At 53.1% G+C, this 13,579-nt stretch overlaps 1 protein-coding gene across 1 annotated transcript in view; it reads right to left on the bottom strand.

Annotated features, from left to right (window-relative positions):
• Window positions 1–12,679, bottom strand: part of abhd16a (abhydrolase domain containing 16A, phospholipase) — an 81,276-nt gene extending 68,597 nt beyond the window's left edge. Inside the window, exon 1 of the mRNA XM_038816222.1 lies at window positions 12,545–12,679. Coding sequence (XP_038672150.1) covers window positions 12,545–12,616 — 72 coding nt within the window. The 5' untranslated portion in view covers window positions 12,617–12,679. The remainder of the gene's footprint in view (window positions 1–12,544) is intronic.
• Window positions 12,680–13,579: the final 900 nt, after the last annotated feature.

Below are 13,579 nucleotides of genomic sequence, written 5' to 3'. Positions count from 1 at the left end.
TTGATGCTAACCACCATGCTACCGTGAGGCCCCAACTTAGTAAATGAAATTGTCATTGTTGGGGATGACGATGCACCCCAGCCCCTGCGACCCGAGTCCCTTTGTATCCACTGTACCTAACCTCTTTCCATTGAGAAAGTGCTCTGCTCTATCCTTTCTTGGTCCACAATGGATAACCTCACACTTGCTTACATTGAATCCCATCTGACACAATTTTGCCCACTCACCCAATCTGTCAATAACTTTTATCCTAAATCTAGACTGTCTGCAATGCTGCCTAACTTTGTATCATCAACAAATTTGGATATATGACTTTCAATGCCATCATGCAAGTCATTGATGAATAATTTTTTATATATTTTTAAATAATCTTTGTTGTCACAAGTAGGTTTACTGCAATTACGTTAATGCGAAAATCCCCTCGTCGCCACATTCCAGCGCCTATTCGGGTACACAGATGGAGAATTCAGAATATACAATTCCCTTTTTTTATAAATATATATTACCCAATTAATTTTCCCCAATTAAGGGGTAATTTAGTGTGGCCAATCCTGCCCATCTTTGGGTTGTGGGGGGTGAAACCCACGCAAACACGGGGAGAATGTGCAAACTCCACACGGACAGTGGCCCAGGGCCGGGATTCGAACCTGGGACCTCAGCGCCGTCAGTCAGCAGTGCTAACCACTGCGCCACCGTGCTGCCCCAAGAATATGCAATTCACCTAAAACCTTCCGGGACTGTGGGAGGAAACGGGAGCACCCGGAGGAAACCCACGCAGACACGGGGAGAACGCGCAGACTCCGCGCAGACAGTGACCCAGCCGGGAATCGAACCCGAGACCCTGTCGCTGTGAAGCCATACCGCTAACCACTATGCTACCGTGCTGCCCATAATGTGAATAATTCAGGCCCCAACACAGCTCCATGTGGTACACCACTAGCCACCTCCGGCCATTAGAGTAATTACCCATTATCCCCACTCTGTCACCTGCCACTCAACCCATTTCCGAAACAGTCTCTTGTGTGGAACTTTGTCAAATGCCTTCTGAAAGTCCATATGAACGACTAACCATCTACAATTCTAGTCTCAAAAAGACTTTCGGGAGAGCAATTCGGAAACTGTTCTACACACAAACACGCACACACACAGAGGGTGGTAGAAATCTGCAACTCCTTTTCGCAAACTGCAGTTGATGCAAGATAAATTTAAAACCCGGGAGACTTTGTTTTTTTCCCTCCAAAGGTATGAACTGATATGTACAGAGGTAGGTATATACTATCCTTTATTACAAGAGGAATTGAACGTCAATGTAAGGACGTTATGCTTCAGTTTACAGGGCATTGGCGAGACCGCATCTCGAATACTGAGGACACTTTTGGTGTCCTGAATTAAGAAAGGATGTTAATGATAGAATTTACAGTGCAGAAGGAGGCCATTCACCCCATGGAGTCTGCACCGGCCCTTGGAAAGAACACCATACTCAAGCCCACGCCTCCACCCTGTCCCATTACCCAACCTAACCTTTCGGACACCAACGGGCAATTGATCATGGCCAATCCACCCAACCTGCACATCTTTGGACTGTGGGAGGAAACCGGAGCACCCGGAGGAACCCACGCCGACACGGGGAGAATGCATAGACGCAGTCATCCGAGGCTGGAATTGGACCCAGGTCCCTGGAGCGGGGAGGCAGCAGTGCTAACCACTGCGCCACAATGCCGCCCAAATGCGTCGGGAGGCAGTTCAGAGGAGGTAAGACGTAAGAGCAGAAGCCGGCCATTCGGCCCATCGAGTCTGCTCCGCCATTCAATGAGATCATGATCGATCTGATGTGATAATCCTCAACTCCACTTTCCCACCTTATTCCCATCATCCTTGATTCACTGACTGATTGGAAATCCTGTCTATAAAACCTTGAACATACTTAACGGCCCTGGTTTGCTCGATTGATACCTAGTATAAAATCTTGAGACGGCCCCAGGTGATCCAAACATAGGTGTATTTTCCACTGAGGTTTGAAGAGTGAGGGGGCGGCTTGATTGAAGTATAGAAGACCCTGAACAGCGTCGAGAAGTTGGCCGTGGAAAGGATGTTTCCTCTTGTGGGCGAGTCCAGGACTCGGGGACACGGACAGAGATTGGGAGGATTATTTCCCTGAGGGATGTGCGACTTTGGAACTCTACCTCAGAAGGTGGAATGACTGAATAAATTTAAGGATTCCCGTTAGGCAAGAGAGTGCGGAGTTTGAAACACAAACAGATCGGCCGTGTGTGATGGTGGAGCAGGCGGCCGAATGGCCGACTCCCATTCTGCATGTTCGTAAATGGAGTTAGGTCGTAGATTCGTCAAGAGAATCGACCGGTCATGACTGCTCCGGTGAGAACCTCCAATACCCGAGAGCTTCTGTGGGAATTGGCCCTTCAGATGTAAGCAAGCTTCCCGACGATCCGTGAACATTTGTCCTCCTGACTCTTAGTTTATAATCTTTATCAGTGTCACAAGTAGGCTGACATTAACACTGCAATGACGTAACTGTGATTATACCCCAGTCACCACATTCCGGCGCCTGTTCGGGTACACAGAGGGAGAATTCACCTAACAGCACATCTTTCGGGACTTGTGGGAAGAAACCGGAGCACCCGGAGGAAATCCACGCAGACATGGGGAGAACGTGCAGACTCTGCACAGACAGTGACCCAAGCCGGGAATCGAACCCGGGACCCTGGCGCCGTGAAGCAACAGTGCTAACCACTGTCTCCCCCGTGTCTGCGTGGGTTTCCTCCGGGTGCTCCGGTTTCCTCCCACAGTCCAAAGACATGCAGGTTAGGTGGAATGGCCGTGATAAATTGCCCTTAGTGTCCAAAAAGGTTGAGTTGGAGGCAACACGGTGGCACAGTGGGTAGCTCTGCTGCCTCACGGCGCCGAGGTCCCAGGTTCGATCCCGGCTCTGGGTCACTGTCTGTGTGGAGTTTGCACATCCTCCCCGTGTCTGCGTGGGTTTCACCCCCACAACCCAAAGATGTGCAGGGTAGGTGGATTGGCCACACTAAATTGCCCCTTACTTGAAACAAAATAATTGGATACTCTAAATTTATTTTTTAAAAGGTTGAGTTGGGTTACTGGGTTACAGGGATGGGGTAGAGTTGTGGGCTTAGGTGGGGTGCTCTTTCCAAGGGCCGGTTCAGACTCGATGGGCCAAATGGTCTCCTTCTGCACTGTAAATTCTATGATATCATAAGGAAAGAGAGTTAGCCATTCACCCCTTTAAGCCTGACACCCCCACCTCTCCCCTTCCCCATGAGAACGGAGCTGTTTGACCTTCACATTCCCCAGCGATTCTCTATACCCACCCCCCTCTCCCCCCTCGCCATCCAACACCTACTTGAAAATATTCAAAGATTAAAGGTGTTGACGTGTCAGACATGGAGCAAGAAAAACTATTTCCTCTGGAAAAGTGTGAGGTTATGCACTTTGGAAGGAGGAATGGAGGCATTGGGTATCTTCTAATTTCTAATTAGGGAGATGGTTCAGAAAGTAGAAGCACAAAGGGACTTGGGAGTCCTCTTTCACGATTCTCTGCAGGTTAAGTCGGCAGTTAGGAAGGCAAATGGAATGTTAGCATTCAGGCCGAGAGGGCTAGAATACAAGACGAGGGACGTACTTCTGAGGCTGTACAAGGCCCTGGTCAGACCCCATTTGGAGTATTGTGAGCAGTTTTGGGCCCCGTATCTAAGGAAGGATGTGCTGGCCTTGGAAAGGGTCCAGAGGAGGTTCACAAGAATGATCCCTGGAATGAATAGCTTGTCGTATGAGGAACGGTTGAGGACTCTGTGTCTGTACACATTGGAGTTTAGAAGGATGAAGGGGGGACCTTATTGAAACTTACAGGATACCGCGAGGCCTGGATAGAGTGGACGTGGAGAGGATGTTTCCACTTGTAGAAGAAACTAGAACCAGAGGACACCATCTAAGGTTAAAGGGACGATCCTTTAAAACAGAGACGAGGAGGAATTTCTTCAGCCAGAGGGTGGTGAATCTGTGGAACTCTTTGCCGCAGAAGGCTGTGGAGGCCAAATCAGTGAGTGTCTTTAAGACAGAGATAGATAGGTTCTTGATTAATAAGGGGATCAGGGGTTATGGGGAGCAGGCAGGAGAATGGGGATGAGAAACATATCAGCCATTATTGAACGGCGGAGCAGACCCGATGGGCCAAATGGCCTAATTCTACTCCTATGTCTTATGGTTTGCGAGGACGTAAGTTACACAATTAGCACTGGGCAGATGAAGAGTGAAGTCAGAAGGCCCTTCTACACGTAAAGGATGACAGAAAGCGAAACCGCTCTCCAGCAATTCCCCCCCGTCTCCCACCCCCATTCTGAGGCTGGGGATTGTGGGGGGGGGTTACAGATTCTTCTTCAACATCAGTTGAACTGTTTATTGATCCTCAACAGCTTGATGGAATTCAAATCCAGGTCAGCTGTGATCAGGAGGGGATGAATGGGCCTCTTCCTGATTTCCCACAGTTTACATGGGAAAGCACTCCCCTGATAAACATGGGGACGATTTTTTTTCCACCGCACCCGAGGCAGTCAACAGCATCGACTGGAAAACAACCTCACTTCACGCACCAGCCAGTGCAGTTCAAGAAAGGCCCTGCGGGTAATGACATCAATCCCCTCGGTACAAAACCTGTCATTGGCTCATTCCCCGAGTGCATTTCCACAGCCCAGGTGCTGCCAGTCCCCCTCTCAATCCTGACCTTCCAGAGCTATTCCGCACATTGCCCCACCCATCCTCACAGTGCACTCCCTCTCATCATTATAGAGATAGATAGAGATAGGGAAATACAGCACAGAACAGGCCCTTCGGCCCACGATGTTGCGCCGAACTTTTGTCCTAGGTTAATCATAGAATTTTGGACAATTTTTCATGGCCAATCCACCCAACCTGCACATCTTTGGACTGTGGGAGGAAACCGGAGTACCCGGAGGAAACCCACGCAGTCACAGGGAGGATGTGCAGACTCCACACAGACAGTGACCCAAGTCGAAATCGAACTTGGGACCCTGGAGCTGTGAAGCAATTGTGCTATCCACAATGCTACCGTGCTGCCCTTAAGAAGTTAACCTACACTCCATTATTCTACCCTAATCCAAGTACCTATCCAATAGCCGCTTGAAGGTCCCCAACTTTTCCGACTCAACTACTACCACAGGCAGTGCATTCCATGCCCCCACTACTCTATGGGTAAAGAACCTACCTCTGACATCCCCTCTATATCTTCCACCATTTATCTTAAATTTATGTCCCCTTGTAATGGTGTGTTCCACCCGGGGAAAAAGTCTCTGACTGTCTACTCTATCTATTCCCCTGATCATCTTATAAACCTCTATCAAGTCGCCCCTCATCCTTCTCCGTTCTAATGAGAAAAGGCCTAGCACCCTCAACCTTTCCTCGTATGACCTACTCTCCATTCCAGGCAACATCCTGGTAAATCTCCTTTGCACCTTTTCCAAAGCTTCCACATCCTTCCTAAAATGAGGTGACCAGAACTGCACACAGTACTCCAAATGTGGCCTGACCAAGGTTTTGTACAGCTGCATCATCACCTCACGGCTCTTAAATTCAATCCCTCTGCTAATGAACGCTAGCACACCATAGGCCTTCTTCACAGCTCTATCCACTTGAGTGGCAACTTTCAAAGAACTATGAACATAGACCCCAAGATCTCTCTGCTCCTCCACATTGCCAAGAACCCTACCATTAACCCTGTATTCCGCATTCATATTTGTCCTTCCAAAATGGACAACCTCACACTTGTCAGGGTTAAACTCCATCTGCCACTTCTCAGCCCAGCTCTGCATTCTATCTATGTCTCTTTGAAGCCGACAACAGCCCTCCTCACTATCCACAACTCCACCAATCTTCGTATCATCTGCAAATTTACTGACCCACCCTTCAACTCCCTCATCCAAGTCGTTAATGAAAATCACAAACAGCAGAGGACCCAGAACTGATCCCTGCGGTACGCCACTGATAACTGGGCTCCAGGCTGAATATTTGCCATCCACCACCACTCTCTGTTTTCTATCGGTTAGCCAGTTTGTTATCCAACTGGCCAAATTTCCCACTATCCCATGCCTCCTTACTTTCTGCATAAGCCTACCATGGGGAACCTTATCAAATGCCTTACTAAAATCCATGTACACTACATCCACTGCTTTACCCTCATCCACATGCTTGGTCACCTCCTCAAAGAATTCAATAAGACTTGTAAGGCAAGACCTACCCCTCACAAATCCGTGCTGACTATCCCTAATCAAGCAATGCCTTTCCAGATGCTCAGAAATCCTATCCCTCAGTACCCTTTCCATTACTTTGCCTACCACCGAGGTAAGACTAACTGGTCTGTAATTCCCAGGGTTATCCCTATTCCCTTTTTTGAACAGGGGCACGACATTCGCCACTCTCCAATCCTCTGGTACCACCCCTGTTGACAGCGAGGACGAAAAGATCATTGCCAACGGCTCTGCAATTTCATTTCTTGCTTCCCATAGAATCCTTGGATATATCCCGTCAGGCCCGGGGGACTTGTCTATCCTCAAGTTTTTCAAAACGCGCAACACATCTTCCTTCCTGACAAGTATCTCCTCAAGCTTATCAGTCTGCTTCACTCTGTCCTCTCCAACAATATGGCCCCTCTCGTTTGTAAATACTGAAGAAAAATACTTGTTCAAGACCTCTCCTATCTCTTCAGACTCAATACACAATCTCCCGCTACTGTCCTTAATCGGACCTACCCTCGCTCTAGTCATTCTCATATTTCTCACATATGTGTAAAAGGCCTTGGGGTTTTCCTTGATCCTACCCGCCAAAGATTTTCATGCCCTCTCTTAGCTCTCCTAATCCCTTTCTTCAGTTCCCTCCTGGCTATCTTGTATCCCTCCAGCGCCCTGTCTGAACCTTGTTTCTTCAGCCTTACATAAGTCTCCTTCTTCCTCTTAACAAGACATTCAACCTCTCTTGTCAACCATGGTTCCCTCACTCGACCATCTCTTCCCTGCCTGACAGGGACATACATATCAAAGACACGCAGTACCTGTTCCTTGAACAAGTTCCATATTTCACTTGTGTCCTTCCCTGACAGCCTATGTTCCCAACTTCTGCACTTCAATTCTTGTCTGACAGCATTGTATTTACCCTTCCCCCAATTATAAACCTTGCCCTGTTGCTCGCACCTATCCCTCTCCATTACTAAAGTGAAAGTCACAGAATTGTGGTCACTACCTCCAAAATGCTCCCCCACTAACAAATCTATCACCTGCCCTGGTTCATTACCAAGTACTAAATCCAATATGGCCTCCCCTCTGGTCGGACAATCTACATACTGTGTTAGAAAAGCTTCCTGGACACACTGCACAAACACTACCCCATCCAAACTATTTGATCTAAAGAGTTTCCACTCAATGTTTGGGAAGTTGAAGTCGCCCATGACTACTACCCTGTGACTTCTGCACCTTTCCAAAAGCTGTTTCCCAATCTGTTCCTCCACATCTCTGCTGCTATTGGGGGGCCTATAGAAAACTCCCAACAAGGTGACTGCTCCTTTCCTATTTCTAACTTCAACCCATATTACCTCAGTAGGCAGATCCCCCTCGAACTGCCTTTCTGCAACTGTTATACTATCTCTAATTAACAATGCCACCCCCCACCTCTTTTACCATCCTCCCTAATCTTGTTGAAACATCTATAACCAGGGACCTCCAACAACCATTTCTGCCCCTCTTCTATCCAAGTTTCCGTGATGGCCACCACATCGTAGTCCCAAGTACAGATCCATGCCTTAAGTTCACCCACCTTATTCCTGATGCTTCTTGCATTAAAGTATACACACTTCAACCCATCTCCTTGCCTGCAAGTACTCTCCTTTGTCATTGTTACCTTCCCCACTGCATCACTGCATATCATAGCAATCCCCCTCCACTGCGCTTAATCCTGTTCTCCGCCTAAACCAAGAGCAGGCTGCTTTGTTGCCTCTCAATCCTTCTCCACTTTCTGGGCAAACCCACTCCCCTCCAGCTCAAATCCAACCCCCCTCCCCTCCTGCTCAAATCCAATCCCACTCCCCTCCAGCTCAAATCCAATCCCACTGCCCCTCCTGCTCAAATCCAATCCCACTCCCCTCCAGCTCAAATCCAATCCCACTGCCCCTCCTGCTCAAATCCAATCCCACTGCCCCTCCAGCTCAAATCCAATCCCACTGCCCCTCCTGCTCAAATCCAATCCCACTCCCCTCCAGCTCAAATCCAATCCCACTGCCCCTCCAGCTCAAATCCAATCCCACTGCCCCTCCAGCTCAAATCCAATCCCACTGCCCATCTGCTCAAATCCAATCCCACTGCCCTCCAGCTCAAATCCAATCCCACTGCCCTCCAGCTCAAATCCAATCCCACTGCCCCTCCTGCTCAAATCCAATCCCACTGCCCCTCCTGCTCAAATCCAATCCCACTGCCCCTCCTGCTCAAATCCAATCCCACTCCCCTCCAGCTCAAATCCAATCCCACTGCCCTCCAGCTCAAATCCAATCCCACTGCCCCTCCTGCTCAAATCCAATCCCACTGCCCCTCCTGCTCAAATCCAATCCCACTGCCCTCCAGCTCAAATCCAATCCCACTGCCCCTCCAGCTCAAATCCAATCCCACTGCCCCTCCAGCTCAAATCCAATCCCACTGCCCCTCCTGCTCAAATCCAATCCCATTGCCCCTCCTGCTCAAATCCAATCCCACTCCCCTCCAGCTCAAATCCAATCTCACTCCCCTCCTGCTCAAATCCAATCCCACTGCCCCTCCAGCTCAAATCCAATCCCACTGCCCCTCCTGCTCAAATCCAATCCCACTGCCCCTCCAGCTCAAATCCAATCCCACTCCCCTCCAGCTCAAATCCAATCCCTCTCCCCTCCTGCTCAAATCCAATCCCCCTCCCCTCCAGCTCAAATCCAATCTCACTCCCCTCCTGCTCAAATCCAATCCCACTGCCCCTCCAGCTCAAATCCAATCCCACTGCCCCTCCTGCTCAAATCCAATCCCACTGCCCCTCCAGCTCAAATCCAATCCCACTGCCCTCCAGCTCAAATCCAATCCCACTGCCCCTCCTGCTCAAATCCAATCCCACTGCCCCTCCAGCTCAAATCCAATCCCACTGCCCCTCCTGCTCAAATCCAATCCCACTGCCCCTCCAGCTCAAATCCAATCCCACTGCCCCTCCAGCTCAAATCCAATCCCACTGCCCCTCCTGCTCAAATCCAATCCCACTCCCCTCCAGCTCAAATCCAATCCCACTGCCCCTCCAGCTCAAATCCAATCCCACTGCCCCTCCTGCTCAAATCCAATCCCACTGCCCCTCCAGCACAAATCCAATCCCACTGCCCCTCCAGCTCAAATCCAATCCCACTGCCCCTCCTGCTCAAATCCAATCCCACTCCCCTCCTGCTCAAATCCAATCCCACTGCCCCTCCAGCTCAAATCCAATCCCACTGCCCATCTGCTCAAATCCAATCCCACTGCCCTCCAGCTCAAATCCAATCCCACTGCCCTCCAGCTCAAATCCAATCCCACTGCCCCTCCTGCTCAAATCCAATCCCACTGCCCCTCCTGCTCAAATCCAATCCCACTGCCCTTCCAGCTCAAATCCAATCCCACTGCCCCTCCTGCTCAAATCCAATCCCACTGCCCCTCCAGCTCAAATCCAATCCCACTGCCCCTCCTGCTCAAATCCAATCCCACTGCCCTCCAGCTCAAATCCAATCCCACTGCCCTCCAGCTCAAATCCAATCCCACTGCCCCTCCTGCTCAAATCCAATCCCCCTCCCCTCCTGCTCAAATCCAATCCCACTGCCCTCCAGCTCAAATCCAATCCCACTGCCCTCCAGCTCAAATCCAATCCCACTGCCCTCCAGCTCAAATCCAATCCCACTGCCCCTCCTGCTCAAATCCAATCCCACTGCCCTCCAGCTCAAATCCAATCCCACTGCCCCTCCTGCTCAAATCCAATCCCACTGCCCCTCCTGCTCAAATCCAATCCCACTCCCCTCCAGCTCAAATCCAATCCCACTGCCCTCCAGCTCAAATCCAATCCCACTGCCCCTCCTGCTCAAATCCAATCCCACTGCCCTCCAGCTCAAATCCAATCCCACTGCCCCTCCTGCTCAAATCCAATCCCACTGCCCCTCCTGCTCAAATCCAATCCCACTGCCCATCTGCTCAAATCCAATCTCACTGCCCCTCCTGCTCAAATCCAATCCCTCTCCCCTCCAGCTCAAATCCAATCCCACTGCCCCTCCAGCTCAAATCCAATCCCACTGCCCCTCCAGCTCAAATCCAATCCCACTGCCCCTCCTGCTCAAATCCAATCCCTCTCCCCTCCAGCTCAATTCCAATCCCTCTCCCCTCCAGCTCAAATCCAATCCCATTGCCCCTCCTGCTCAAATCCAATCCCTCTCCCCTCCACCTCAAATCCAATCCCACTGCCCATCTGCTCAAATCCAATCCCACTGCCCCTCCTGCTCAAATCCAATCCCACTCCCCTCCAGCTCAAATCCAATCCCACTGCCCCTCCTGCTCAAATCCAATCCCACTGCCCTCCAGCTCAAATCCAATCCCACTGCCCCTCCTCATCCCAGTGCAATCCCCCCTCCGCGTAATCCCCCTCCCAGTGTAATCCCCCCTCCCAGTGTAATCCCCCCTCCCAGTGTAATCCCCCCTCCCAGTGTAATCCCCCCTCCCAGTGCAATCCCCCCCTCCCAGTGCAATCCCCCCCTCCCAGTGTAATCCCCCCTCCCAGTGTAATCCCCCTCCCAGTGTAACCCCCCTCCCAGTGTAATCCCCCCCCTCCCACTGTAATCCCCCCCCCCACTGTAATCCCCCCTCCCACTGTAATCCCCCCCCCCACTGTAATCCCCCCCTCCCACTGTAATCCCCCCCCTCCTCCCACTGTAATCCCCCCCCCCTCCTCCCACTGTAATCCCCCCCCTCCTCCCACTGTAATCCCCCCCCTCCTCCCACTGTAATCCCCCCCCCTCCTCCCACTGTAATCCCCCCCCCCTCCTCCCACTGTAATCCCCCCCCTCCTCCCACTGTAATCCCCCCCCCTCCCACTGTAACCCCCCCCCCTCCCACTGTAATCCCCCCCCTCCTCCCACTGTAATCCCCCCCCTCCTCCCACTGTAATCCCCCCCCTCCTCCCACTGTAATCCCCCCCCCCCTCCCACTGTAATCCCCCCCCCTCCTCCCACTGTAATCACCCCCCCTCCTCCCACTGTAATCCCCCCCCCCCTCCTCCCACTGTAATCCCCCCCCCCTCCTCCCACTGTAATCCCCCCCCCCTCCTCCCACTGTAATCCCCCCCCCTCCTCCCACTGTAATCCCCCCCCTCCTCCCACTGTAATCCCCCCCCCTCCTCCCACTGTAATCCCCCCCCCCCTCCTCCACTGTAATCCCCCCCCCTCCTCCCACTGTAACCCCCCCCACCCCCACTGTAACCCCCCCCCCACTGTAACCCCCCCCCCCACTGTAACCCCCCCCCCCACTGTAACCCCCCCCCACTGTAACCCCCCCCCCACTGTAACCCCCCCCCCACTGTAACCCCCCCCGCACTGTAATCCCCCCCCCCTGTAATCCCCCCCCCCACTGTAATCCCCCCCCCCCACTGTAATCCCCCCCCCACTGTAATCCCCCCCCCCCACCCCACTGTAATCCCCCCCCCCCCACCCACTGTAATCCCCCCCCTCCCACCCACTGTAATCCCCCCCCTCCCTCCCACTGTAATCCCCCCCCTCCCTCCCACTGTAATCCCCCCCCTCCCTCCCACTGTAATCCCCCCCCCTCCCTCCCACTGTAATCCCCCCCCTCCCTCCCACTGTAATCCCCCCCCTCCCTCCCACTGTAATCCCCCCCCTCCCTCCCACTGTAATCCCCCCCCTCCCTCCCACTGTAATCCCCCCCCCCCCTCCCTCCCACTGTAACCCCCCCCCCCCCCTCCCACTGTAATCCCCCCCCTCCCTCCCACTGTAATCCCCCCCCTCCCTCCCACTGTAATCCCCCCCCTCCCTCCCACTGTAACCCCCCCCCTCCCTCCCACTGTAATCCCCCCCCCCTCCCTCCCACTGTAATCCCCCCCCCCTCCCTCCCACTGTAATCCCCCCCCCCTCCCTCCCACTGTAATCCCCCCCCCTCCCTCCCACTGTAATCCCCCCCCCCTCCCTCCCACTGTAATCCCCCCCCTGTGGGTCACACGAGCTCTATGGGACAGTGCAGGAGGAGCACTCTACCCTGCTGGGAAAGGCCCTGATGGACAGGCGCTCTGACCAATGGGGAGGGGGGAGTGGCCGGTCCGATAACCAATGGAGGAGGAGTGTGGGCGGGGCCATCCCGCTGGGCCGGGCGCTCGGCGGCTCCGCTCCGACATTAACCCCGCAGCCCGCCCCATTCTCCCTCCCCGGCACCGGGACGCTGAGAGCCGCGGAACGCGCCCGGCCCCGGCTGCTTACCGAGCCGTCGGTGCCGCGGTGGATCCGCCGCAGCTTGGGTCCCGAGATGTAGCGCAGGAAGGCGGCCATCATGGCGGCAGCGGCTGTTTCCCTGCCCTCCCCGCCCCCACTACGGCGGCGCCGCGCGGACAGGCGGGCCGTCCACAGCAAGGCGAACTCGAAACAGCCTCAGGCTGGCTCTGACACTCCCCATTAACCCTGACACTCCCCTATCCCCCATTCACTCTGACACTCCCCATTCACCCTGTCACTCTGACACTCCCCAGTCACCCTGACACTCCCCTATCCACCATTCACCCTGACACTCCCCTATCCCCCATTCACTCTGACACTCCCCATTAACCCTGACACTCCCCTATCCCCATTAACCCTGACACTCCCCATTCACCCTGACACTCCCCTATCCCCCATTCACTCTGACACTCCCCATTCACCCTGACACTCCCCTATCCCCCATTCACCCTGACACTCCCCTATCCCCCATTCACTCTGACACTCCCCATTAACCCTGACACTCCCCATTAACCCTGACACTCCCCTATCCCCATTAACCCTGACACTCCCCATTAACTCTGACACTCCCCTATCCCCCATTCACCCTGACACTCCCCTATCCCCCATTCACTCTGACACTCCCCATTCACCCTGACACTCCCCTATCCCCCATTCACCCTGACACTCCCCTATCCCCCATTCACTCTGACACTCCCCATTAACCCTGACACTCCCCATTAACCCTGACACTCCCCTATCCCCATTAACCCTGACACTCCCCATTAACTCTGACACTCCCCTATCCCCCATTCACCCTGACACTCCCCTATCCCCCATTCACTCTGACACTCCCCATTAACCCTGACACTCCCCATTAACCCTGACACTCCCCATTAACCCTGACACTCCCCTATCCCCATTAACCCTGACACTCCCCATTAACTCTGACACTCCCCTTCCCCCATTCACTCTGACACTCCCCATTAACCCTGACACTCCCCATTAACCCTGACACTTCCCTATCCCCATTAACCCTGACAC

This window comes from Scyliorhinus canicula, chromosome 13 (assembly GCF_902713615.1).
Source record: "Scyliorhinus canicula chromosome 13, sScyCan1.1, whole genome shotgun sequence".
Taxonomy (NCBI): Eukaryota; Metazoa; Chordata; class Chondrichthyes; order Carcharhiniformes; family Scyliorhinidae; genus Scyliorhinus; species Scyliorhinus canicula.
This window is presented reverse-complemented; position numbering and strand designations above follow the sequence as displayed.